General features: G+C 52.3%; 1 protein-coding gene across 1 annotated transcript in view; it reads right to left on the reverse strand.

The window, feature by feature from the left end:
* Positions 1-1,438: 1,438 nt before the first annotated feature.
* Positions 1,439-27,241, reverse strand: part of LOC135898558 (histone-lysine N-methyltransferase MECOM-like) — a 224,991-nt gene continuing 199,188 nt past the window's right edge. Inside the window, exon 6 of the mRNA XM_065427575.1 lies at positions 1,439-3,742. Within this exon, the coding sequence (XP_065283647.1) occupies positions 2,146-3,742 (1,597 nt within the window). The 3' untranslated portion in view covers positions 1,439-2,145. The remainder of the gene's footprint in view (positions 3,743-27,241) is intronic.

Raw genomic sequence — 27,241 nt, forward strand, 5'->3', positions numbered from 1 at the left:
ATGTGACTTTACTTTCACTTGCCCATATTGTCTCAAATGAAACGCATGCTTCCGGTTTTTGAATTCATCACCTTCGACCTACAGCTTTCTATTGCGACATTTATCATGCGACAAATATGTCTTTCTTTTCGGTAGTTGCGGCGCCAGCCGGAACGACTGCAACCATCTTGGCTAAACTTCCCAGAAATCTAAACGAACAGTACAGGGTTCGAGGGGCATTTTCATTGACATCCTACCATAACTACAACTTTTTCGAACTCTGTATAAGGCCCCAGAGTAGTCTGTGATGCCTTAGGGGTTATACCTTCAAATGCTCAGGACACAAGTAGGCACCTTTAGCATTCTGACAGCAATGTGGATAGAATATCGGCAGCATCACCCAGTCAGAACTAAGCGATACTCACGTTATTGGTGTCTTCGTCGTCCTTGATGAAGTTTAGGGTGGGGAAGGGGGTTATTTTGTAAGGGTCCACCTGCTGAACTGTGCACCCCTTACGACCGCCGCTCATTGGCTGGAGCTGTACCAGCGAAGAGGAGACTGAGTGGGGCTGCGTGGCTCCTCTTATAGACTCCCCCCCTCCCCCCTGTATAGGTGCACCACTTACAGAAATCAGTCATTTCCATTCTTTTTGTTTATCTGGCTTTATTCAAACTTGTTCCTCTTCGTTTCAGTTTTGTATTTATTATTGTGGAGTACTTTGGTCTCTCGTACGACTACGATAAAAATTACACTATCGTGTTTAGTGAGACATGGTTCTTTATTTTCACCTTATAATAGGCCGTCGAGCCATCCCTTGCTATATACATTTGTATCATCATCATCACTTTCACCTTCGAGTAAAGTGGGAGAGGCGGAATCAGCGCGTCCAAGCTATCCACTCCCAGTCATCCTTACGCACCTGTAGTCATCTACGGGAGAGTTACGCCCTCAGTGCTGCAGGCACCGATTGGATATCTTGTGAAGCTGGGGCATGGGACTTGATGTTTAGTCTTTAAGGAACTTCGTTCTCTGAAACTTCAGCGCAGTTTTACCCACTGATTTGTGCACGATAGTGATGTGACTTCCCTGTATGACGTTAGTGGAGAAACGACGCGCTTTCTATTTTCCGCTTCAGAAGTCCATTATTTGTTGTACTTGTTTGACTACAGCTATGGGTATATAAACTTAGAGCAGAAGTGTGAGAATTTTCTCTCTAATAAATGATTCTCTTTCACGTTAAGGGCTGTTAAGATCGTGAGCTTCACATATTTGTACATATTACTACAGCATTCTCTTCACATATCTCACTGGCTGTTTCCTTATAAGCGTGCTACAACATGCACTGTGCCCGGTCACCATGGAGACTTGTTCTATGAGGACAAGCAACGTCTGGCTCTATCTTACCTTGAAAAATATGCAAAGTGGCACCAATGGCCGACACAAATTTCAGGCAGACAATCGAGTTTTCCAAAACAATATTTATCATACCTTATCTTTAATTACAACTATGAAAAGTGATTGCTGAGCATGAAAAGAAAAGAGAGAACACGGTGACTTCTTTGGTCACCCACATCGAGCGCACTTCGGCGTCACTGCCGTGTAGGCAGTGAGGCCACCGCTAACTGCACCTTTCATTGAGGATCGAGAGCACTCCTTGGTGTAGCCTGCTCTTTAATGGCTCCAGATCGTTCTCAACTAGCGCTGGCTTAGCAACAGGGCGGGCCGCGCGATTACTGCGCGTCCAGTGAGCCAGCAAAGGTGATGTAGCGAGAACAGGTGCCTGCAGATACCGATCTGCCCTTGGCCGGTGCCACTCCTTCTTCCTTAGCACGGAACAGACCTTCGAGGAACTCGTCGCGCACGGCTCGATGCTCGCGCACGATCGCCACTTAAATTAAAAGACACGAAGCCCGACTTAGCAAGTCCGAGAGGCCGAGTCGGCTCGCGATAGTCCGCGGGGGCAGTCTTCCGCGCGCTCTGCGGAGGCCCAGTTAAAAAGGGATTGTCTTTGGGGTTGAGACGAGCCACGGACGTGACGACGAACACAGGCGGTCGCGCATCGCAGCAGTTCGGTGCACGCGGCGTCACCGCCGTGGAAGAGAGATATATTATTCTGAACCAAGTCCTGACTAGCGTTTACCGGCGGCTGTGCCAGCGGGACCCGATCACGGCACCGGTGCGCCGGGCTGGTCTTCGCTGGACACAACGCTGGGCGAGGTGGGGGGCCAGGTGGGCGAGTGTCGGCCGTCGGGCGAGTTGCACGCGCTCGGCTGCGACGAGTCGGCCGACGCCGGCGTCGAGGGCCGCTGTTGGTGCTGCTGCTGCTGCGTTACCTTGCCCATGAAGCTGCGGATCTCGTCGAAGTAGGGCTCGTCGCGGCGCGGCGACCGCTCCCCTCCGCCGGCCTGGGGCGCGCCGTCGGCCTCGTGCTTCTTCAGGTGCCTGTCCAGGTTGGTCTGCTGGCCGAAGCAGCGCTCGCAGAGCGGACACTTGAACGGCTTCTCCTTGTTGTGGATGTTGCGCACGTGCCGCTGCAGGTTGGACGATATGCTGAAGGAGCGCTCGCAGTACTTGCACTTGTACGGCTGCTCGCCCGTGTGTGTGCGCAGGTGGCGCGTCAGGTTGGCCGAGCGGGGAAACACCTTGCCGCAGAACTTGCACGAGTAGCGCTCCTTGGGTCGCGCTGCCCCGTCGGCGCCAGCCTTGGCGGCCGGCGGCAGCCGCGGCGGTGGCGGCGCGGCTCGCATCAGCTCCAGCGAGGCGCCCAGCAGCGGGCTGAGGAAGGAGAAGCGCGGCGCGAACGCCGGGAAAGGCAGCTTGTCGGCGTGCCGGTACAGCGAGTCGAAGAACAGCGTCGGCGGGATGGGCCGCGGGTGCGCCATGGGCTGGGGCGGCTCGGCGGGCAGCGCCGCCGCTGCGGCCGCGGCCGCGGGCCGCCGCGTGCGCAGGTCGAGCGGCTCGTCGGCGCCCGGCTCGTGCAGCAGGCGCGCCTTGTGCGACAGGTCGCAGGGCGCCTCGGCGGCGGCCGGGTACGAGCCGGCGGGCTGCTGGGCGCACAGTGCGCCGGGCTCCGGGCAGACGGCGCCCTGCTTGGGCGACGCGCGCTGGTCCATGGGCTCCGAGTCCGAGCTGAAGGGCTCGACGTCGCTCTCGAGGCTGCTGCTGCTGGGCTCCTCCTCCTCCTCGGACCCCGAGGAGCGCCTGCTGGGCGACGGGGGCTGCGGGGCGCGGTGGTGCAGCAGCGGGAAGAGCAGCTGCAGCGGCGCGGCGCTCATGGGCTCGGGCGGCGCGCGGCCGCCGGCGGGCGACGAGGCGCAGAAGCGCTTGTGCTTGGACAGCGAGGTGACCGTGGCGAAGCCCTGGCCGCAGCGGTGGCACTTGATCTGCATGCGGCAGGTGGCATGCATGCGCTTGTGGCGGCACAGGTTGGAGAACTGCGTGTACGCCTTCAGGCACACCTCGCAGCGGAACGGCTTAACGCTGCTGTGGATGTGCGTGTGCTGCTTGAGGCCCGACGAGGTGGCGAACGTCTTGCCGCACTCGGTGCACGCGTGCGACCGGGCGCCCAGGTGCTGGGAGCGGACGTGCCTCTGGAGGTTCGACGGATCGGTGAACACCTTGCGGCAGGCGTCGCACACGTAGCGCCGCGATGCGTCGTGCGCCGCTTGGTGCCGGATCAGGTTGCTCTTCCAGCTGAACACCTTGGGGCACTGGTCGCAGCGGTACTCTCGCGCGGGACACCGCGTCACGTGCTCGCCCAACCTGCACGAGAACAGCATTCACTCACGCGCGGCACGGACGTGTCGCACTGGGCCCGCATTCACAATAAAACACCTCTTACGCTCGCGCTTCACAGCAGTTTACAGCGAATCCTGATGCTCGACAAATTATAAGGCAATACGAATGGCCAATGGTAAAAGCACTTGCGAACGAAAAACTTGGTGAAATTGGCTCCCGAATTTTACGAAAACGTTGAAATATTGCCACGCTGCCAGGTTGTAGAAATAGATAGAAATTTATTTATTTATTTATTTATTTATTTATTTATTTATTTATTTATTTATTTATTTATTTATTTATGCAGACAGTTGTGCGTGTGCACGCCGCAGGGTGACCAAGGCCTACTGACAGGTATGCACTGTGGCACGTGATGGAACAAGCTCAGTAGACTGCAACGCTTTTGTGCCCTCTGTACGCCCCATTGCTTCTGGCACCAAAATACACGCTGTGGTTAGTGGCTGTGGTGTTGGGCTGCTAAGCACGAGGTCGCGCGATCGAATCCCGGCCATGGCGACCGCATTTCCATGGGGGAAAAATGCGAAAACACCCCCGCACTTAGATTTAGGTGCACGTTAAAGAACCCCAGGTGGTCCGGAGTGAAATTCGGCGTGACGGCGTGACTCATAATCATATCGTGGTTTTGGCACGTAAAACCCCATTCTAATTTTGATTTTGAGACCTTAAACTGGGAGCTTACGAAAGCGGCCTATTTTTGGAAACATTAGTACCCTTTCCCTATTCCCGAGTGTAGAGCAGCAGGCCAGAGCAAGTTATGGCTCTGGCCGACCTCGCTGCCTTTCTGTAAATAAATATTACTCCCTCTCTCTCTCTAGCAAAACCCCCTTAACGCAACTTCACATAAAATGGTTCACATTTAGGTTTCTCCTGCAGTGCTGTTGTCGACATATATCACAAACAGTAAAAAAGACATTCAGCTCTTTTCGTTTCCCTCGTGATGATCAAACCTTATCAATGAATCAGCGATACTAGCTCCGTAATTGGCACACATGGATTTAATCTGGGACAGGTTACAGCGTTGGGGTGAACACGCACACACTCGCGCGCGCGCACGCACGTGCGCGTCTTGTTTGGTGTTCTTTTCCTCTGTCCTCGTGTTTCTTCTTTTTTTTTGTGCTACAAGTCAAATATGCAGTCCCGCAACCTCACCGAAATTTCAGGTCTTATCGGCTAATGTGGTTTAGTTTTCAGCGACGAATGTAGAAATAAAACAGAGTTACTATACATACCCATCAATGTAACGACTCGTCCCCATAGAAAGACTTGTTCAAAAGTTACAATGTACTTAACATAAAACCGGTCAACCGTTTTAGAAGTACATACATTGCTGAACTGATGAGTTAACGCTCGTAACAGAAGCGCATCAGCTTTTGGCTTTTGCAATATGTTCTGGCGTTACTTGCGTAGTTACTCGCAGTTCTACAGTCAGTGCTTTCATTGCAGACTTCGGAATACGCCCACGCAGCTCCGGAATAACGTAACGCCTTCTCGCGCTTACTTAGTGCCGGCGCTCCCTACACGTTACCGTCACGTCTTGCGTCGTGGGTGATATGAATAGAATCGAGTGAAGCGAATCGTTGCATTATACATGCCCATATCTCGAAATAATGTAATTTAATTGACAGTCTCAAACACACAGAAACTCAAGAAAGTAACAATCTACGAGGGAAGGAATTACGTTATCTCATGGCGTTCATCAATGCCTCCGTTTGCGAGTTTGCTTTATTTGTCAGCTCACGCTGCCACTGACGACTGGATAGTCGTCACGGAAAAAGCGCTCACAAAAATTATGTGTATAGTTTGTAACAGTATGTGCGTGTATGAGTTAATATTACATCCTCATCACGGAGACGAGGATTATAGCGGGCGTCACATTTGCGCGCGAACATGTCCTTAATACCGAGTCAATACAAAATAAGTCAATTTGCCTCCTCAGAAATAAACACCAAGTCGTACCAACGAAAATGTAATTGCATACCAACGTGTACGAGCTTCATGCTAACACTGCTCACATGCCGACCTCAATAGCGATGGCAAATAGAAACAGATCACCACAATAACAAATAGCTTGTTCCCAATGTTCCGGTCGTTTGTTGACGGCAGGCATACAACTGTCTGCTATAGCGAACATTTTTCTTATTTATTTTTTATCTCTCGCCGGAGGAGAAGCGAAATTTGCGGCCGTCTTTTTATCAGGCTGCCATCTGCTTCGTCCGCTTACTACTCCTGCCACACCGGGAGGATCTTGAAGCCAAGTACAAAGATGCCTTATCCGGATAAGAGCAATTCAGCTGTGTAGTCCTTGGCACGCTTCTCGATGGCACTTCGTTCGTCATGCGGAGATGATGATGATGATGAAGCAACATTTGCTGGGCCCGAAATAAATCGGTGGTGCACGCAGGCACCAGACGGGGTGGTTCCCTATTTACGGGACCCATATGTTTCCAGCAGCTCCTGGCCCCTGTCCGTCAGTGCGAGCTGAATCGGTAGGGCGGGGCTGGATAACAAGGTCTCCCATCGCTCAAGGGGTTGGGGTTTGGGGGTGTTGGTGGGAAGGGGAGGAGGGGGGGTCTTGAGCTCTGTGCACTCTGCCAAGACGTGCGGCAGGGTACCCTTTTCTCTTCTGCAAAAAGGAAAGAGCATATCGTATTCCGCAGGGTACATGCGGTTCATGAGTACGGGGTGCGCAAGCGATCCCGCCTGCGCTCGACGCAGGATCGTCTGTTGTTGCCTGGTGAGTTTGGGGTGCGGTTCTGGCAGTCTGCACCTTTCCTCTCGGTACATCCGGGTAATGTCCCGAAAGCTGGTAACCGGGTGCGGTAGCTCTTCCGGCTCGTGCTCGGCCCGGATCGACATTTCTCGGGCATGGTAGTCGGCGATGGTGTTGCCTGCTACCTGCGAGTGAGCCGGGATCCACACGAGCTCTATGGCTCCTCCCGGAGGCTTGTGCTTGGCTAGAATGGCTCGGGCCGCGGAGGAGATTACCCCCCTGCGGAAGCTTCTGTAGGCTGTCTTTGAGTCGGTGACTACGGTGTCCATGCTCGGCTGTGTGAGTGCGAGGGCCACGGCCACTTCTTCGGCAACTGCGGGGTCTGCTGTCTTCAGGGACGCGCTGACGATCAGCCTGTCTTTTGATGTAACCACCACCGCGGCACGGTCACTGTGTTTTCGGAGCGAGGCGTCCGCGTAGAGTACCCTGGGGTTCTCTTCCAGTTTCCGGGCTAGTGCTTTAGCTCGCGCGGTGCGCCTCTCGTCGTCCTTGCCCGGCGTCATGTTCCGGGGAAGGGGTTTTGTCTGAATGATCGTTTTCCAGTCTTCCGGAAGGGCCATCTTGATGGGTACTGGCTCGATCTGCCATCCTATTTTGCGTAGGAGGGCTCGTCCGTGTACCGTGTGACTGAGCCGGATTCTCTGATTAGAGAGGTGGGCTTCGATGAGCTCCTCCACAGTGTTGTGGGCGCCCATGTCTAGCAGTTTTTGAGTGGACGAGTAAATAGGCATGCCCAGTGCTTGTTTCGTTGCCTTACGAAGCATCGTGTTTAGGGTGTCCCTATTCGCCTTCGTCAGCTGGAGATACGGCGCGGCGTAGGTAACCCGCGACACGACGAACGCGCGTACCAGGCGCATGGCATCGTCCTCTTTAAGTCCTCGGTTTCTGTTAGATACCCTCCGAATCATGCCAAGTATCTGGTCGGTTGAAGTCTTGATTTTTGTGATGGCGGCCTGTGCCTTCCCGTCGCTCTGTAGTAGTAGGCCGAGAATCCTAATCTGCTGTGTTGGCTTGATCGTAGTTCCAGCGATGGTGATAGTCACGTTCGGCGGCAGCTCCTTCTTGGATTTTCCCGGTTGGATCATGAGCAGCTCTGATTTCTGGGGAGCGCAGCTCAGTCCGCACGACTTGGCGTACTCGTGCACGGTCGTTGCCGCCCGCTGCAAGACTTCCTCCATCCAGGCATCGGATCCGGCTCGGGCCGTCCACACCGTAATATCGTCGGCGTAGAACGCGTGGTCCACGCCTTCAATTTGCTTGAGTAGATCGGGCAGGGGCAGCAGGGCCAGATTGAAGAGCAGGGGCGACAAGACCGATCCCTGAGGGGTGCCCCTATCGCCGAGTTCGACAGGGTCCGACTTCTCTTCCCCTATCCTGATGGTCGCCGTTCGGTTCGACAGAAAATCTTTTATGTAGCCAAATGTCTTTCGGCCACACCGGGTTTTGTTTAGATTTTGCAACACGCTCGCGTGGGACACGTTGTCAAATGCTCCCTTCAGGTCGAGAGCGAGTATCCCGCGCGGCGCGTGCCTCGTTGCCGGCTTGACGACCAGTTCGTGGAGTTGGATCATCACGTCTTGGGTGCTGAGATGTTGCCTGAAGCCGTACATCGTCTCTGGCATCTGATCCGTTTCTTCGAGGTGCTTCTGTAGCCGGCGAAGGACCATGCGCTCCATCACCTTCCCCACGCAGGATGTGAGGGAGATGGGCCGCATGTTGTCTATCGTGAGGGCCTTTCCGGGCTTTGGAATGAAGCGGACCTCGGCGTCCTTCCATTCCTTCGGCAACTGCGAGCTCTCCCAGGCTTCGTTAATGTGCTCCAGGAGGCCGCTGGCCGCTGTACCGCTCATGTTACCGAGTAATTTGTAAGTTATGGCGTCCCTGCCGGGTGCACTTCTCTTGTTACTGTCATCTATCGCTGTCCACAGTTCTGTCATGGTAAATGGCCGGTCCAGTTCTTCGTTGACGGGTCCTTCGTACCTCACGGGCACCGGGTACTGGCCCTTCTCTGTCTTTAAGTACTTGGCCTTCAGGTCTTCCAGGAGCCTGCGGCCGTCTCCCTTGTACGTGTTCAATACTTTGGTGAGGTTGCGATTGGTCGCAGTTTTGCTACTCAGCGGAGATGAAAGCCAAGTTATACTGGCGTTCCATCAGAGTCCCTTCCTGAGCGCTGCTAGCATAGATAGGTTATTGCGCCCGCGATACAACGTGAGTCCTAAAAGGGACCAAATTCACGAATCTTTTCGTTCCTCAGCGCCGTTTGTCATTGGTCCGTCGCCTTCCCTATATATGGATATGCCCGTATCTAGATATATTGGTTTGCATCTACTCTTGCGAACAGTTTTTACGGAAGTAATTGTTTATTTTTTTCATTTTTTGAATACGGGCCCAGATCACTCTGAAATCCAAGTTCTGTCCTACTCCAGTGAGAACGCATCTTAATGCGTCATCATGTTATCAGATGATTAGGTGGCGTCACTAGAAAGGTTGATGCCCCCGCTGATGGTAACAAAATGATCGCGCTAGGGATTGCCTAGCCAGTGTGACGTCATGGCTTAAAACGCGCAGTGATTTTGTTAGCTCGACGGTGTTGCTTGAGGATGCAAGAAACGGCCTTCCTGCCCCATGCGAAAAGTAGGCATCGGAGAGTGCGATCAGCCTCGTACGTGCAACTAAAATTTATATCGGCCACGTATACGGCATATAGGTAGCCACTTTCCGTCGTTAGTGACATGAGCGATGCTTCACATTAACGACGAAAATCCGCTGACATCACGGCGTGTCCGCTGCCCGTGTTGTCAACGCGCTCGGCAAGCACGCGACTCTAAAGCAGTGCTATCAGAAAATGAGCACGGACACAATTTTTTTCTTCTTATTCAGACGGTTTTCTACTGATGGAAACGATAGCACCCGAAGAGGATCTAAAGACAAACTAATAAGAAAAAAACGACCATTTTAATTATCGACTCGCTCGGGGACACATCCCCTGCACGCGATCGCGTTTAAAGTGTACAGCTGCTCGTCGGCCGTGCGTCGCGCCTTTCACCGTCGGGCGTCCCTCGGATCAGGAGAGGACGGTCCCATTAATCACGAATCGAGCACGCTCAGTTGCGCGCATCCCCGCCGCTCTGCCAACGCGGGAGCGCGTTCTTCGTCTCCTCCGACGCATCCCGCTGCGGTCGTCCACAAAGGCTCGCACCTGCTGACTCAAAAGGAAGACAGGCGCCACGGAAGGCTGCACCTTCCCTGCGCGCTCTTGGAGCGAGGCGTTGTGTGTGTGTGTGCGTTGTATTTATTACCGTTTCGCCGCGCGAGTCCTTCCGCGCGGTCTCCTTCGGAGATCGGCAGGCGACCTTCGCGCCGGCCAGCGGCGGCGGCGGCGGCGGCCGTTCGGCATCCCAAGGCCGGCCGGGCCCGAGGCAACGCCCCGTGCGATGGCCCGGTTTCGCCGCCGCTGCGCTGACGGAAGCGAAGCCGGGCGTGTCCGAGGCCGGGCTCTCTCCCCGGCGTTTCCTGCTGGACAGCGGCAGGCATCGGCGGCGTGTTGTACTGCCGCAGCACAGCATCGCTTCCCCCTTTCTTCTCCGCGGTCCGAAACTTGCCCCCGACGCCTGCGCTCGTGGGCGCGAAGAAATCGCAGTTCGCGCCCAGCTGGACCTGATTCCGCTGCATGGGCGCTGCCCGCCGTTCGTTCGATTGGGGGCCCGCCGGGAGAGACCTTGCCGGGGCCGCGCACGGCGGCAGCCTCGTCGGCGGCGGACAATCGGTCCCCTCTCCGACGGCGGCCCTTTTTTGCTCATTCGCGCTTCTCTCGCCGCGTGCGCTGCGCCCGAGGCATGATGGGAACGAGCAGCCGTCCGCGAGAGGTGACGAGCTACTGAGGCCCAGTGGTGAGGGCTCAACCAGCGACAACTATTCCGCGACGTGTCGCCTCGCGTTTGTCATCGCAAGCCGTTTCTCCCGTCGTCCGCTCACCTCAGAGGCGCGCCAATTACCCCTCATTGATCAATCCGGTTTCGGAAGTTGCGGCAGAACGCGCAGTAGGAAATGAATGTATGGAAGGAAGGAAAAAAAAACAGAGGAAAATAAACTTGCGTGTATAGCGTCGCACTGTTATGACCGTAGTAGTCCCATGCAATGTTGTGCATTGAGCTCTACTTCCCGTCACCTGCCGGTACACGATGTCGCGTAGAACACTTTAGCCGCGCTATACGTTACGCACGATGCAAGACGGCGGACACGCTGACTGACAGCGGCAAATTGCGGCATTCTTCAGGTGTGGAATTTCGGCAGGTTTTACGCTTTCACAAAGTTTCGAGATCGAGAGAGGGCGTCGGTGGCGTTGCAAGAACAAAAACAGTTGCAACGCTCGCATTTCTTGGAGCGAACTTGGCCGCTCGCTGACGTCGAGGCTGTAGAACGCCCAGCTAAGGGAATTCCAGCGATCGCTGTCAGCCAAATTGCGGAGCGCTCTAAACGCAGACCGACAATTCGCGCATGGCGTGGCACGGCCTTCTAAGCCGCCCAGCGAGTCGGTGAAAGCCAAGTGGGTCGCTTCCTTTCGCAGGCTCGATGAACACAGTCAGCGATACGTGGAAACTGCGCGGCCCGAAGACGACGAGGAGCGGCTGGAACCGCATTTCTCTGCAATACCACCTTGGCAAGCAGGGGTCAAGCGACGTACATAGCACTCGCTGGAATAGCGTGCCTCACATTTCGTGCGGAGGCGAAATTCCTGCTTTGAACAGCTCTGTATGTAATTCCTGCTTTTGAACAGTTCACGTCCACTTGAGAGCCGATTCGATGGGAGGCAGCGCACCTTCTAGCTTACGACACGCTATGACTTTATACAAATTCTTTTGCATTCCCGCGACGACGTTGGGGTGGGGTGTATTTGTAACAATAACTGAACGTCAATCATTTTGGCCGTCTTACTATCGCTTGCCACTTCGTCACTACAACTATGTGACTTCGCCGTTCGAATGTGAGATCATGCTGCCTCACCTAGGCACGCGCGAAATCACTTGCGAAACCTATCACTTCACCAACAACGGCGGCTGAGTGCTTTTTACGTCTTGCAGCCCGCACCTTCGAGTCCATACATGGCGCGGAGACCACGCACTGATGGCGCGAAATGGAAAAACGCTCGTGTGTATATATGCTTGTAGGTTCACCGTAAATATCCGTCCTCTCCCTCCTTTTCCAGGCAACTCACCCACGTTCTCGAGCGTACAATATACATTTCAATGAAAACCCAAGATATATCGTAGAAGGATCGACACTTGGGCGAGTTGGTACTGGTTGAACATATTGAAGGGGCAGCGCAATATGACGAAGATAGGCCTTCTGTCTTCGTCATATTGCGCTGCCCCTTCAACATGTTCAAGCAAGATATATCGATCGCCCAGACACTCCGCGCCATATGTGACATGCGATGCCGATGATTTCCTTATCACCAATTAGCGTTCCAAATGTGCACGGGAATAAGAAATGTGGCATGTACACTCAATTGAGTGTCGGGGTGGCCTTTCTCTATTTAGCAGTACACGCGCATGCGTTTCAGCCCGATGTTGCTGCGGCAAGATTCAGACGTAGTGCAATTGCGTGGAGTCGCCGCATGGGGCTCCGCTGTGTCGAATGTGGTCATTATAGGCTGAATTAAACACTTTATTGCGATCACGAACCCTGCCCTGTTCGGCGTGCTTGAGGCAGCGTATACGTGAGGCGACGTTAGCTCACTCGAACCGCAGCAACTACGCGCGTCTTCATTGCTCATTGTAAATTATCTCTGGAACGCTTGTCCCGTTTAGTGTCTAAAAAATAATGCACGTTAACGAATGATCGCGCGCATGCTAACGGTCGTGCATTCTGTGAACAAACAAAGCGGCCGAAAAAATTATGTAAAATGAATTGAAATGCATGCGTATCATTGGTGTGTTTGTTTTTCTTCATGTCTTTCTTATCATTTTCTAGTTGGTATAGAGAATGCTGGAGTAGCCGGTGAACATGTTGAGTAAATGCAACAAGACTATTTCGAACACGCAGGACCATACAGCTTCGCCTAAGTTTCTCGTTGCGGGTGAAGAGGTTACCCCTGGTCCGGCTGTCTCCTGGTACTGCGACACAGAGCCGCGCTCATTTCCTGGCATTACGCGACCCGACTGCGCGCGGTCGAGAGGGGCGCCGAGGCTACTTGCCGGCGGAGGGCGCTTCGGTCCCTTCGGTGCAGATTTTGATCCGGGGTCGGCCCGAGAGAGGCAAGGGGTGTGTCTCGTCGCGGAGAAGCGCTCACGACCCCGGACGAGCACCGTCCGAGACGCGGAGGGGCGGTGCGGGGCACGGACCAATGGTCGGAACCTCCCCCCCAAACCGTGGCGGGGGGGTCGTTGACCCCGAAGAGGCGACCGCGCCCCGCGGCGAGTCGAAGCGGCGCGCGGGAACTGGAGCGCCGGACAGGGCGTGGCCAAGTGGGCCACGGCGGCCGGCCTTCGCTGCCGGCCGACGGGACGAGCCTTCGCCGCTCTTTCTTGGGTGCGGAAGCCGCGCTGGCTGCTACCGTGCGCCAGCGCGCTGGGGCGGCGGCCGGGAGACCATCTTCCGCCCCGGCGCATCTAACGAGCCGCTGGGCGCGCGTGCGCCTAATTCCTCCGAGAGAGCTTGCGTGCGAGGAGGCGCACGCGAACGGCGCGCAACTGCTCGGCCCGTTTTTAACTCCGCGCATTTCCATATCGGGCGAAAGTGCTCGTATTTGGTTCGAAAGGAGGAAAGAAAGAAAGTCGCCGCTGCGTAATGACGAGAGACCCTCGCTCGAATTTCCAAGCCCGCGGCGCGGTGGTACACCGGCACGCCGTTGCAGCACCGTCCGTGGCTGCTCCCGGAACGTTCGTGGTGAACGGTCCGTACGCCGCTCCGGTGACAAACCCCAGATTTCTTGCGCTCTGCGTACGCGTTTCATCGCAGATAGGCAGGGTACGGTCGCGGACATATAGCATTGATCGATCATTGCCAGGGTATGATATGTGAACGGCACCATCGCTTAATGAAGGCTAGGGCAAGCAGAAAGTAAATAGTTATCGAGTGTCTTTGTATTTGTCAAATAGAATATAGAGAATCTACTGATTCCTCGATAAGTAAAACATTATTAGTTTTATTGTACTGGTAAAGAAATGCATACTAGTAAACTTTTTTTTGTTTTTGTAGATAAAGATCCCATAGATGCCGAATAACGGACAGTCTTCTTAATTTCCTGCCTTTTCCATTTCCAGTGGAGGAGAGCTTCTCCCGGTTATTTGTCATGATTTGCTGACGCGACCCAAAGAACTTGCTGCCTTGCATTTGGGTATTTGTGGACCCCAGGTGGTCGAATTTGTGTCCGGAAATTGAGAATAGAAAGCTGGGCGAGTTCGATTACGCTCACGATGCATCAGCGCGAACAGACAAGTCGCTTGTGTCGTCCCTTCTGTTCCTGTCTTAGTTATTTGCGCTGGTACATTGCGAACCTGATCCGGAATGCCACCCCCCCCCCCCCCTTCTCCCGGCGGCTCTCATAGTCCGAGCGTTGTTTCAGTACTTGAAACCCTGCAATTTAAATTGGCAACAACGACTACAGGGAACACGTTCTCGGTCGACGTCTCCTCCGAACGCCACAGCATTGGCCCTCCTCGCGCTGAGATCGCGGCTCACGCGATCTGGACGCCGTACCTGGCGCGGGGGCCTCGGGGAAGCGTCCACCGACTTCCTCGAGGGAAGCGAGCGCAGAAGACGCGCTCGCGACGACGCTCGCGATGACTGCGCCAGCTCCCATGGCTTCGAGACGCGCGTGTTGTGCCCCCGCTGCCCGCGAGGTACAGGGAGGCCGGTGGCTCTCCGTACGCTCTGATTGCCGCGCGCGCACGAGTTCCCGGCGGCCCGTGGCCTTTCGCGTGAGCATCTTCCCGGTCGGCTGGAGAACGCGAATGGGAGGAAGGAATGCGAGGAGCGAAAAGCGCGCAGCGGCGCGTCACCGACGACTGGCTGCCCGAAAGAGTTACTTTCCTGCACCGACCCATCGGGTGACAAGAATGAAAAGGCGGCACTACCTGCTTGGCTGGTCAACCTTTATGCATATACTTATGCGAAAATGCATTGTATCTACATCTTTATTTGCTCGCTTCTTCGTGTCATATCTGTACATATTCATCTGGCAATCAAACGCTGTACAAAAGCCGACGACGAAAGTTACCAATACTTCAGACATCATCAATTAAGTCAATGAAAGAACATTTTCTACGCTTTCCAGAGTATACAAAAAAATAAAAAATTTAGATCTTCGGGCATAAACAAGCAAGGTTATGACTTGACTCTTTCGTCGTTTTCGTTCGGAAGACATTGACTGTGCAAGTGTGCGGCCGTTTATTCCATAGTGGTAGTACGCGAATGAAAACATCGCACAGAGCTGAAGATGACTGAAAAAGAATTCGGTATAAAGAAATCAATTACGTATACTTCGCGTTCAGTATCGCGCAGGGGGCTTAATAATTTTTCTTTTATTCTTTGCTGACACATATACTTAGTAGCCCATTTAGGTATACTCGTAAACGTCTTCACAACAAACAATTTAGTTAGATGAGAGTGGAGTATGCGGTATCTGCTAAGCAAATAAAGAACTTATTTGCAGAAGCAGCTAAAACGCCTTTGACAGATTCTTGAAGCGTAATTAAGAAAAAATTTTATGCAGTTCGTGAAGACGCACGAACCACATATTAGCCGGAAACCGGCATACCAATCAGGAACTGTTCTTGCGAAAGAAAAGGATCCCGAGTTCTGCTCCTGTTCACATAAACTTCTCATCGTCCTCTGCTAAGTTGAGCATGCAGTCACTTTACTGTAGTGACGTCTGACTGTGTAATTTTATGTTATATGTCGGGTTGTGCGCGCGTGAGACCAGAAGCCGCTATAGCACGAGCATCAACGAAATTAAAGGGCACATCCCAAGCACGCAACGATAAAATTGATTTGTTCAGACACGGGCTCATCGTTAACGGGTATCCAAAGAAGCCTCACCGGAGGGGCGCATTTTTTTTGTTTATAGAAAATCTAGATGTGGCCGCCGTGGCCGGGAACCGAACTGACGACCTGGGCTCAGCTGCAGAACGACACAGCCACCGAGAAAGAACACTATTTGCAGACAGGCGACCCCTTAATCTGCTTTTCCCGCTTCGAGAAGTTGTATCACCTGCCTAATTAATATGATTTATTAATTACGTCGATGCAATTTTTCGTAACATGTTCTTCCTGTATATTATCTGCGAGTGAAATTTGAATCCTTGAACACTTTATAGTACTTCAGACAGCTAGTTTATGTGAGGTATATATAGTTCACGATAAGAGAAATAATTTTTATGCATTGTTCGGTCACCAGAGCGGCGTCACGAAGCGACAGAGCACAGATAGATAGATGACAGATAGTCTGTGCGAGACTATCTGTACTTCGATTCCTGTCCAAAGTTCAGCCGAGAAGAGGCGTGCGTGCATTTGCCATAACTGTATACGCGCAGCCATGGTTTCGCGCGCGCTCCTCCCTCGGTCAAATAACCGTTCCTTTCACCCGAGATACTGAGTTTCCTGGTGGCTGGGTAGTCACTGACGTTACGATCTCTCAGCAAGGCGACCCGAACCCGCAGGGCTGTACAGCCGACGGCAAATATCTCCTCGTTTCGCGCTATGCGTCCGCTCGTCAAGCGTCGACAGGCCACGGTTGCAACACAGGTGGGACCGAAGGCAGGATAACGACGCGTGAGGCACCGCGAGCGTTGGTTGCGCGCAGTTTGTTGTTTACTGATTGCCCATGGGCTGTTGCTGACATCTTCGGCTAAACAATGCGGGCTTCACTCGGGGCCGTTCTATCGTTCTGCGAAGGGGGGGGGGGGGGGGGGCGACGCATCGTTGCAGAGCTGCGGCCGTTCGACGCGGGCCGCGCGCGCGCGCTGCCTCCCGCCCGCCTTCGCCACCGACCGGCCCGGTTATGCAGTTTGAGTTGTAAATAGAGGGAAGGAAGTAGGGAGCGAGAAAAAAACAAAGAATGAAACGAGATCACGAGGTACCGATAAGGTAATTGCTTGAGTGTGCGCCGAAGTAATTTTGCAGCTTCAAGAACGCAGTACTCTGTAAGTCGAGGAAACGAGCGACGGCTGCAAAATTTCTGTTCTCGGAGAGATGGAAAAAAGCCTCGGTGCAGGCGACCCTTCGCTACGTACCGGGGCCCGTGGGGCTCCATACATCGTGGAGTCCTCAAGCGGCAAGCTCCCCGTAATCGGGAAAAAAAAAAAACAATTATTTCACCCTGCGTTACTAAGACAAACAATAACGTAAACACTGTCGCAGAACTGAGTGGTTTTAGTCTCGAGACGGGCTTTGCACGGCGGTTTTGTATAAGCACGACTGATGCATGCATAACACATGCGATTTAGGGCGTGTTATTTTGTTGTATACGTTCTGCGCATGCCAAGAGTGTTGACATATTACCAGGTGTTTGGATGTTTTCCAGAATTTGTTCTGAAATCGTAACACGGATTCAATGGGGTGTTTTCACGAACGAGTTAAAGCGTTCCGTATATTTGTACAGAGGCAAACGCCAAAGAAATGCAGCTGAGCATCTGGCACATAGCGGACACTAGAACGACAGAAATTCGCTTCGGTATTTATTGTAGGCTTTTTCCTGAAGGGTTTGATTGAAGTGACTTTAAGGGCTGCTTCCGAGCTGGTAAAAGACGATCGAGAATTGCTCGAGTTGAGAATACGTGGAGGAAAACACGCTTGACTACTTCGCGCACTACCCCGATCCAAATATAAGGCGTTATCTTCGTAACAAATGATGTTTTATCATCTCTCGTGATCGTAAAGCACAGCAACTTTAAGCGTAGCGGTGCTGATTTTGCATTTCTTGCAAAGTCTCAACACTTATATGTCGCATTAATCTCGCAATACCGGGAGGTCTATAGCTTCCTGACCGGATATCCGAAGACGTAGCTTTCGGTTTCTACAGGGCGCATCCCAAATCGCGAGTGAATCTCCGTGGAACACTGGTTTCGCAGTTTTGTACTGCGACAAAGCACCTTTTATAATGGCGAATGGGCTATTGGAATGCTGCGACGAGTTTCATCACATATACGAAGAGGAGGAGGACTATGAGAATTTCCCAGAGTCGTTTTAGATACAGGAGCATTAACAGAGCACGCCATGCTCCGTCTAACTATAAACTAAACAAGGCTCTAATGAACCGACGATTGACCAGACAAGTGTTCTGACTGAGATGCATAAATTGTTCACGCTCCCCCTTGGCTGCACGGACTTATCCCGACCGTGGCCGCTTTGTCGACGGCTCCGGCCAGCTGACACGTCTTTGCTTTCGCACTCGGCAAGTTACTTCGCTGCCGTTGATGTTCGGGCAAGTGCACCACAGGGAACGATTGCTGATCGTATATCTGAACACGTCTCTTTCGGAAATGCTCGGCAATTATGCGCTTTACGTTGCGTCTACATATGAGGGCGGCGCGGAATCGCTTTAAGGCCGCGACGATAAGAATGCGACGCGCGAAATAAAACGAATCGTGCGACCAGCGGTGCGCTTTCCTTTTCTTCATTTATTCTTTCTCGCGCGTTGTTCTCGCTCGCGCGAGCGCACAGTTGTGGAACAGCGGGGCTCCCACCCTGATTCGGTGCTGGCAGCCGGGGTTAAGGACGACGCAGGACGCGTTCTGGCGAGAGAGAGCGCGCGTCGTTTTTCGCGAAGTGGCCGCCGCCGCCGCCGATAAGGCCGCCGTGCGCTCCCCCCGCGAGCAAGCGGCGCAAGGCGACGACGATTGGGACGACGCCCTGGCCGGCGGCGGCGTGGGCCGCCGTCGTCGTCGGGGCGCCGGAGGCGTCGGCCAGACCTCGAAGCGGCCTCGCGCGAAGCTGTTCGGGAACAAGGACGCGCCCACCGCGAGATGACCAGCGGCGATCCTGCGAGCCGCCGCAGCAGCGGCCGTCCTCCCGTGCGACTCCGCCACCGCCGCGTCCCACGGCCCGGACGTCTCGCGGCGCCGCGGGGGCAGAGACGTCGACGACGCAAGGCTCCGCGGCGCGGCTTCAGACGCGACGGCGGCCGCCGTCTTCCCAAAGCGCGCATGTGCCGTTCGATGCAGGGCGAATCGGTTCTGGGGTGCGCAAAGCTCACATGGGAGTGATGTGTGTAGGCTCCCCAGATTGTGGGGTACTCTTTATAGGACGCGGAGCTTCAACGATGAGATTAGCTGTGGCGACGAGTCGGCCGCCCACTCATCGAGCACGCGAATTCCCTCGCTCTTGGCACTGCGGCGACTTTTGAGAGGGTCCGACGCATTTCGTGAGGCAAGCGATGAAGTCGAAAACGTCAGTCGTTAAATTGACAGCAAAAAGAAAGGGGAAGCGACTGGTCTGGCAGGGAGAAAAAACCAGCATATGGTAGCTGTGTAGCAAAGCATTGGTAGGTCAGCGTCAGCTATTACGTGAGGAGGGCTGATAAAGAGATAATACGGAGAAAGAGAGCTTGAAGAAGCTGCAGTTAGGGGGTGGGGGCTGAATTAAGATAACACCGGGTTCGCTACCCTACGCTGGAGGAGGTGGAAGGGAGATATAGAAAAAGAAATAAAAACGAAAAGAAGGAGAAGGAAATGACAAAATGGCAATTCACTCGTTGGCAATGCAGCCCTTTGTTCAGTAGTTACAAAGCTGTAAATTGTTACGCCATAAATGTTTCATAATTTTGACACCCGGCGCATCCACTGTACTACTTGCGAGGCAGCTATATTTGTTACAGGACTCCCACCGTGAGATGGAAACGGTGCGCCCTACGCTGATGATATAGATGATTAAGGGGGAACAGTTCTGGGGTGCATAAATAATCACCCATCAGTCATACGTATACTTTGATTTCTGTATTATGATTATATTGAAAAGCTATTAATTTCCCTCGAATTGTCCCAACGGTTTCCAATAAGAACATCTTCTCGTTTCACGTTCGCAAGAATAGGGAGGGCATGAAATTATGCTTCGTGTTAAAGTATTGTATTTTTTCACCGGGCCGTGGACAAGTATCTGGGAACAAAAACACAATGCTTCGCATTGCTGCGAGTGCCCTCTGCTATCTCTGTAGTGAAAGCAGATGACTGTTAGAAAGGTAAATGACACCTATAAAGCCGAAGATCACGGATCTTAGCAAACCAGCAGAGGTTGTGCCTTGTCGCACTCAGGATTTATAGCTCGTGTGAATGCGGACAAGACGTATACAAAAGAACGCGAAACGGGTCGCTTTGTAAACATGTTCCTCAAACAGTGCCCATCTTCTGTCAAAATGTTCTCACCTTTATAATTCTGACAATACGCCAATTTCCCCAGCTCTGTAGTATTCCCGACAACTGCACATCACAATTTTCAGTTCCTGGACCTTTGCAATTCGGAAGTTATATCAAGGTTATTATTATGCAGCATTTCCCCTTCTCAGGCTATAGCATGCAGTGGATTTAGTTTATTTTTCAACTCCACCTTCTGGTCCGGGACTTTCTTTTCTTTTCTTCCTTTCTTTTTTTCTCTCTCTCTCCTTCGTGCTATGTCACTGTAATATTTGGCCCCAGTTTGTGTGATGTGCTCGTAAGATAGAATCCGATCTCTTGTTGGCAAGACATCCTTGCGAACAAACGGTCTGCGCTCCTCCTGCCTCTCGCCAGCAGCTTGAAGGGCGCGCCTCTGCACCGTTGAACGCACTGCAAGGCTCCGAATAGTAAGTCGCGTTGCAATGCCGCTGCCCAACGCGTCGAAGCGCGCCAGACGCTTCGCCTCACTTCGCTTGGCACAGGCGCCAAAAGGTGTCCGCTTGGGCGTCGAAGATGAATTCGATGTGTTGGAACGCGCCGCGGACCGCTGATCGCGATCGCCCTCAGCGCCGTCGGTTCACTTAGGTGGTCGTTTATCGTTGCAAACGCTGGACGAAGGCTCTACCTCTGCATTTCCCATTAAGATTACTGCAGGCGCGTGTGTTAGGCTGGTGTCCACGAGAGCCGCCACTATCGAGTTTACCTTTGCGGTGGTGACGTAGGTTTTCTTGCCTTGTGTCTTCTACATCTTCGAACGTCGTTCTCCAATCTCTAAAGCCCGAGGTCGCTGACTCGGAGATAGAGCGAAATAAAAACTCACTCCTGTACTTAGATCCGAAGGTGCGGGGGGTATTGAATATACCAGAAAGACTAACCTCGAGCCCTCAACTACGTATTATCTCATATAGCTTCAGATCCATCAATATCACTCAAAAACTGCGTCATACCCGGTCAGCGTTTTTGTTTCAGCTAATAGACCGCATGCCCGTACCGTTTTTTCTTTCAACTTCTGTATTGCATCGGCAGTCTTGTAGAAGAGCCGGCGGTCTGTCTCACCGCAGCATTTGTCAGCTAATCTAGTTAGGTGACCTTTTGGTATGAAAGTTCGCATAGGTGCACGGATGGGGGCTGTTAACAGAAAACGAGAAATGACACGCGAAAGAAAACGTAGCTATTGTTTCACAATGTCCATCCTTGCTCAAAACCGGGATGATTCTGTGACCGCGTAAATAGAAAATAGCAGTAGTTGAATTTCATTGCAAGCTTCTTACAAACTGCGACTGCGAATGCACTTATTTTATGCGAAAAAAAATTAAGGTAGACACGGTAAAAAAAAAAAGTCAACGCCATCCCCCCCCCCCCCCCTGCGAAGGTCCACGCTTGACCAACGGAGCTGTAAACATCGTGGTAAGAAAACTTCTGGTAAAGACTTTGTTGCATCACTCATTATCACTTAATCGGTCACAATGGCTTTCTGGTCGCCGTGATATACAGTGATCGGCATCCTCGCAACTGCAAATACGTTATTTCATAATGTCAAATCGATGCACGTGCGCCGCTGGGTGGTCGGTTGGTCCGGATCGGTCTGGCATCGTAAGCGACATGTCTGCAACACGAAACGGGTAAACCACTCCCTTTTTGGTGCAGACACATCCACATTGAAATCACCGACAACCACCACAGGGGTAGTGTCATCGCAACTAACCTACACAAAGTGTGTAGCCACGAACCTTACAGGGCTCGTGGCCCCGCAAAGTGAATTTGTTTTTGCTTACAGGGGTATGAGCCATTGCTTACGAGGGTGTGAGCCATTGATGATGACAGTTTTCGGCATGCTGCTATGTATGTTGTTTGCGTGATTAGAAAAAAATGTAAGCACAGTTCGCTTCACTTTGCTGAGTGCTTGTAGCCTCTGCATTACGGGGCTATGAGCCAGTGCATTTCTTTATTGCTTACGGGCGAATTAGCGCTTACAGGGGTATGTGCCATTAATGATGATAGTTCTTGTGTGTGGACGCGAAAATTCTATGGTACCGTAGCCATACACAGCTCCGCTGTAAAAAACAAGTGTGAGAACTTAGGATGCGAGAGCATAAGTAGAATGTCATGATTTCGAGAGCTGCGCGCGCGTGAATTACGGGCAACCTTGCACACTCTCATTTATCAATATGGTGTTTGCATGCCTCGTATTTCTTTCGAACTGGCGATTTCATCCACACTTTGACGCGCCCGCGTACGCTGTGGAACAGGTGGTTACCTCCCACGATTGCCTTTGCTAATTATTTGCTCGGGAGACAGATATCGTTTTGGTAATGTTAACAGCAGACACGCGTGAAATAGTTGAAAACACCATGCCTCCTGCACCTTCTTTTCACATATGGGCATGTACAAAGTACATTAATTTTTGTTTTTAGCTTCCTTCCTCCTAGCCCATCTTTCTGCCGGCAGCGACGCGCTGCCAGTCACTGTCCCGTTCTCATGCCAACCAGTCATTGTGTCGAACCTTGTCGCCTATTCCTAGCATCAATTCTTGTTACCCTGCCAGCTTATCCTCTTTCCCATCCTCGTCTTCCTTCTCCCTCGCACTTGTTGCGTCTGTCGGCCCCAGCGACATCCCAGCAATCGACAACAACAGATATCTGCTTTGCAAGGTAGTCGCAGTCTGTCAAAAAGCAGCAGTAGTGATGCTTATGCTCTGTGCACGATTCCAGCCTTACTTAGGCCGACGTGCCCATGTGGTGCAAAATTCGTATTATGCACTCTATGGTGGCAAACTTTCTCCGTTGTAAGCGCACTCATTCGTAATAATGTTTATTGCAAGCTCACATGGTATGTCAGTGCACTCTAGACATGCTGCGACAGTAGTTTCCTACCAAGCTGCAAGATATGGCGTTATAAAAATATTATCTGTCCACTTCCTACTAGCAGTTTGACAGCGACGGTGTATTGCTGTGTGTACCAAACCGCGTGGGGACAGAGTGCGCCAAGTACGGATAGCTTCGTGTACCGCTTACTTCGCGTTGAAGCGAGAGGCAGCACGAAGGTCAATTCGCTCGCTGCTGCTGCCGCGCTATATACTTCACTCCAGCGTTTTGGCAGCGAGTGTGCGTGACCATCGAATGAGATGTGTTCATGTTTGCTTGTGCGCGCGTGACACCATGCTTGCTAGTTTAGTTCGCAAGCGAATGTTTACAAACTTATATGGCCGATAAAGCTATTATGATTACTTTGTATAGCTGTCTGCTAGTTTGTTATTGCAATCGATGCTTTGCCTTTCGGGTGAAACTGCGACTGTTTTCTTTTTACATGTCGAGGAGAAGGCAAGAGTAAGTCACAGAAAGACGGGGAGGGCGTCAACAAAAATGCAGCAACATTACGTTCAAGCATAACACAGCTGCTATGACACGGAAAATATTCTGATGAGCTGTAAATGTTCTCTCTCTCTTATTTTTTTTTGGGGGGGGAGGGGTTGGCTGACCAAAAATTGACAGTCATTTAAGCATCCTTCCGTAATTTGAATGCGAAAACTTTAGGATTTATTTACGTTGTCACCTTAAACTAAAGCTCTACGTTAGTCCATCTTGTTCAAAAATTATACCAACCTAATCCATCTTAAGCAACATTAAACAGCCTTAATCCGTTCTTAATCACCTTAATCCACCTCAGTCCACTTTAATGCACCTTAATACACCTTAAGCACCTTAATGCAATTTTCGGAGTGGGCCAGGCCCGACGCCGTGGCTGTTCTCCATGGGATTTCGCAGTGCGAGCCGCAGCAGATCCAGCGCCGCGAACGTGGCGTCATTACTTGGTCACGTTGGTTTTGATAACAACGGATGATAACAACGGACGCCGTATTTTCCATTTCATGGAGCATATAATGCTTTCGCATTAATATTGTCAAATTACCTTCACTGAGTACTCAAATTTCTTACACTGCCTGATTGATCGGAAATAGTTCAAATGTCATGCGTGTTTCGTTGCAGACCGCACTACCCTTGCAGCACGACTTGAGCTTGGAGATGCGGCATATTCTCGGCCCCATGGAAAAGCACTACTTGTTCGCAGCGCGCCATACAAAAACATTGCTTGTGTTTCTAAGGTACACAGGCGTTAATTAATAAATTTATTGTTTATGTGTGTGTTTGTGAGAGTATGGGCTGCTTGTGCGTTAATGTGATCAGCGTGTTTTCCATAATTATCACCGTAAGACTGGAGTAACATGCCAGATGATCGGACAGGCTTACATGTGCAGCTTATTAACGAAGCTTATATATATTTTCAAAAAGATTCTGGGGTTTTACGTGCCAAAACCATGATTTGATAATGAGGCACACCGTAGTAGGGTACTCGGGAATAATTTAAACCACCAGGGGTTCTTTAACGCGCACCTAAATCTAAGTAAACGGGTGTTTTCGTATTTCGCCCCCATGGAAATGCGGCCGCCGTGGCAGGGATTCGATCCCGCGAGCTCGTGCTTCGCAGCTCAACACTATAGCCACTAAGAAACCACGGTGGGTGATTATATATCTGTATAGCACACAATAATCTCTTTCTTCTCGCATTATAGTTAATCTCAAATAATAGCGTGAAAGCTGTCGCACAAATAACTGAATAAAAAAAATCTATGCAATGATCGATATTCAGAAGGCTGTATAATTGAAGGAGTCGCTACAACATGTAACGAACGACATAATTGAGGAAAGGTTGAAGCAATCACCCTTGAGCAAGTGGAATGGCGGCTGTGTAGATAAGGAGGTTACGGAGTGAGTGAGTGAGTGAGTGAGTGAGTGAGTGAGTGAGTGAGTGAGTGAGTGAGTGAGTGAGTGAGTGAGTGAGTGAGTGAGTGAGTGAGTGAGTGAGTGAGTGAGTGAGTGAGTGAGTGAGTGAGTGAGTGAGTGAGTGAGTGAGTGAGCGAGTGAGTGAGTGAGTGAAGCAAATTTAGGTGGGGTTGCCCTGCCTTAGCTCGTCTGATACGTGCGTTTTCGCTGCCTCATGATATACATGCTAACCACAGCCACTTGCCATATAGCCACAAGTTGTGCAATCGTTTTTGAAATTCAGGTGCTAAGGGGTGGGGGGAGGGGGTGCGGAGGTAGTGCAGACGCCTTCCACAAGTTTCGCCCGCTTCGGAGAAGGGCGTGGACAGACGCGCCGCCAAGGCCGCCGCGAGCACAAAAGGAAGAGCAAAGATGAAACAAGCGCGCAAATAGCAGCTCCGCCCCTTTTCGAACGTCTTCAGCCGCACCGTTGAGCAACATGCTTCGACGCGTCGGCGAGTGCAGCGCTGTCGCTATTTCGAAATTACGCGCATATATTTTTCCTTAACGCACCGCCAAGGTGTGGCATTTGCGTACGTGACGAATTTACCAATTCACTGTCTCTCTAAAGAAGTAACGAGGTGTCAGTGATTCGCCGTATGCGAATTAAGAATAACTGTAGGGTTTGTGGCCAAAGTTACAGCTTCAGTTACGAGACACACCGCAGTGAACGACTCTGGTTGATTTGCCACCACTTGAGGCGCGGATAAAGTACGGCGCAACACAGGACGCGGGCCACGCGCTGCGCGGTTACGCTACGCCGGCGCAATGCGGACGCCTTGAACTCTAGCCACATAAAACATACCCATATGTGTTTCTCTACGGTCTAGCGTCACCGTGCAGCCAACCTAACTGGCAGGATTCGGCGTGATTTGGCGTGGCCGGTGCGGGAGCAGAGCCGCTAGACAAGGGTGAATCGCGCGCTAGCTTGGCTCGCCGGCGCGTATACCACTCGGCTGCAATGAAGAAATTGCAATGAGTTGGCGACTTTGCCAAACGAAAAAGCGCAAGCTCGCCGCGCTCGTGTGCGCATGCGCTGCGGCAACAGCTCGTCGCCGCGTTGTTGTGGGCCGCGTATATACAACGCGCTGAACTGTTACAGAGGTCGAATTGTCGGCGATCCTGGCTTCACCGGCGGGACGTGTCCGCCTTCGCCGGCCGGTGCCTGACATGCTGGGAATGCCGGACTGTACCCGCTCCCTTAGGGTTTTAGCGCGAATTGAACTTTATGCACGAGCGTTATCGCATTCCTCCCCCACGTGTGAGCACGGCTGTCACGGTCTCGAACCGAACGCGCTAACTCGTGCTCCACAGCACAACGCCGTGTAAGCTGAGTCACCGTGACAGCTGATCGCCGAGTTAGAACCAGGACGATTGCTCCGGTCTTCTTGAACTGTAATGAATTGAATTATGTGGTTTTACGTACCGAAACCACCATTTGAGTACGAGGCACGCCGTAGTGGGCGACTCCGGATTCATTTTGACCACCAGGGGATCTTTAACGTGCCCCCAATGCACGGGACAGGGGCGTTGTTGCAGTTACGCCCCCATCGAAATGCGGCCGCCGCGGCCGGAATTGAAGTGCAATGAAACGTTCAAGTTGATGTATTACTGATGTAGCTGCATCGCTCCTTGTTATATGGTCGGCGTATTTTCCGTGCGGGGCGAGCTACTGAGCAACGCCTCTGTGGCACCCGTCGCGGATGGAGCACACGCATCTTGCAGCCACCTTCGTAACAAAGCGTAACTCTCTCTTTTCTATTGCTTCGTGTCACGAAAAAAAGAAAAGAAACCTTTATCATAGCGCGAAGGAACGCCAGCAGCGCTTCGAAGCGGAGGCACGGGAAGCGACCGCGGTATCAATAGCCGGCAGAATAGGGACGATCATCCGGCGCGCACGGACGGTGACTCGCCTTTGCTCACGCGATCGAACGCTGGCTCATTTCTTCGTCTCCGATGCCGAGGCGCACCAGCGCGAAAGGGTTCCGCCGATGGAAAACACGGTCACCGGTGGCGACGCTTTTGTTGCGATGACGGAAGCTCTCCGTTTCCAAAGGACGCCGGCATATTTGCCTGGCGCTGCCGCCGGCCGTGAGAAAAAAAAGGACCCGACTCGTCGCCGCCCCGATCGCCCCGGGCGGACGACGGCCGCTCTCGTCAACGCCGAACCTTCGATAACGGAGCACTCCTCGCTTTCGCTGTGCAGCAGCAGCAGCAGCAGCTGATCCAGCCGTAGAATTTCCTGCAATACTTACTAGGGGAAACTCTGGCGCTGCGATCGTTCAGCCACGATTTTAGTGATGCGGTATAGTGCATGGTTTTGCCTGGTCTTCGTGCTTGGGGCTTCGGACATTCTTGCGGCTTCGTTTATTACGGTTTTCCTGAGCCTAATTGCATTTAATTTCAAAAGAAATTTACACTTTCTTTATTGCAGAGCGTAATAAGACTCTGCAAGCACGCGTAATCCTGCTAATTTGCAGGGTCGCCGCTTGTCCATGCGTCC

This window comes from Dermacentor albipictus, chromosome 2 (genome assembly GCF_038994185.2).
Source record: "Dermacentor albipictus isolate Rhodes 1998 colony chromosome 2, USDA_Dalb.pri_finalv2, whole genome shotgun sequence".
NCBI classification, from domain to species: Eukaryota; Metazoa; Arthropoda; class Arachnida; order Ixodida; family Ixodidae; genus Dermacentor; species Dermacentor albipictus.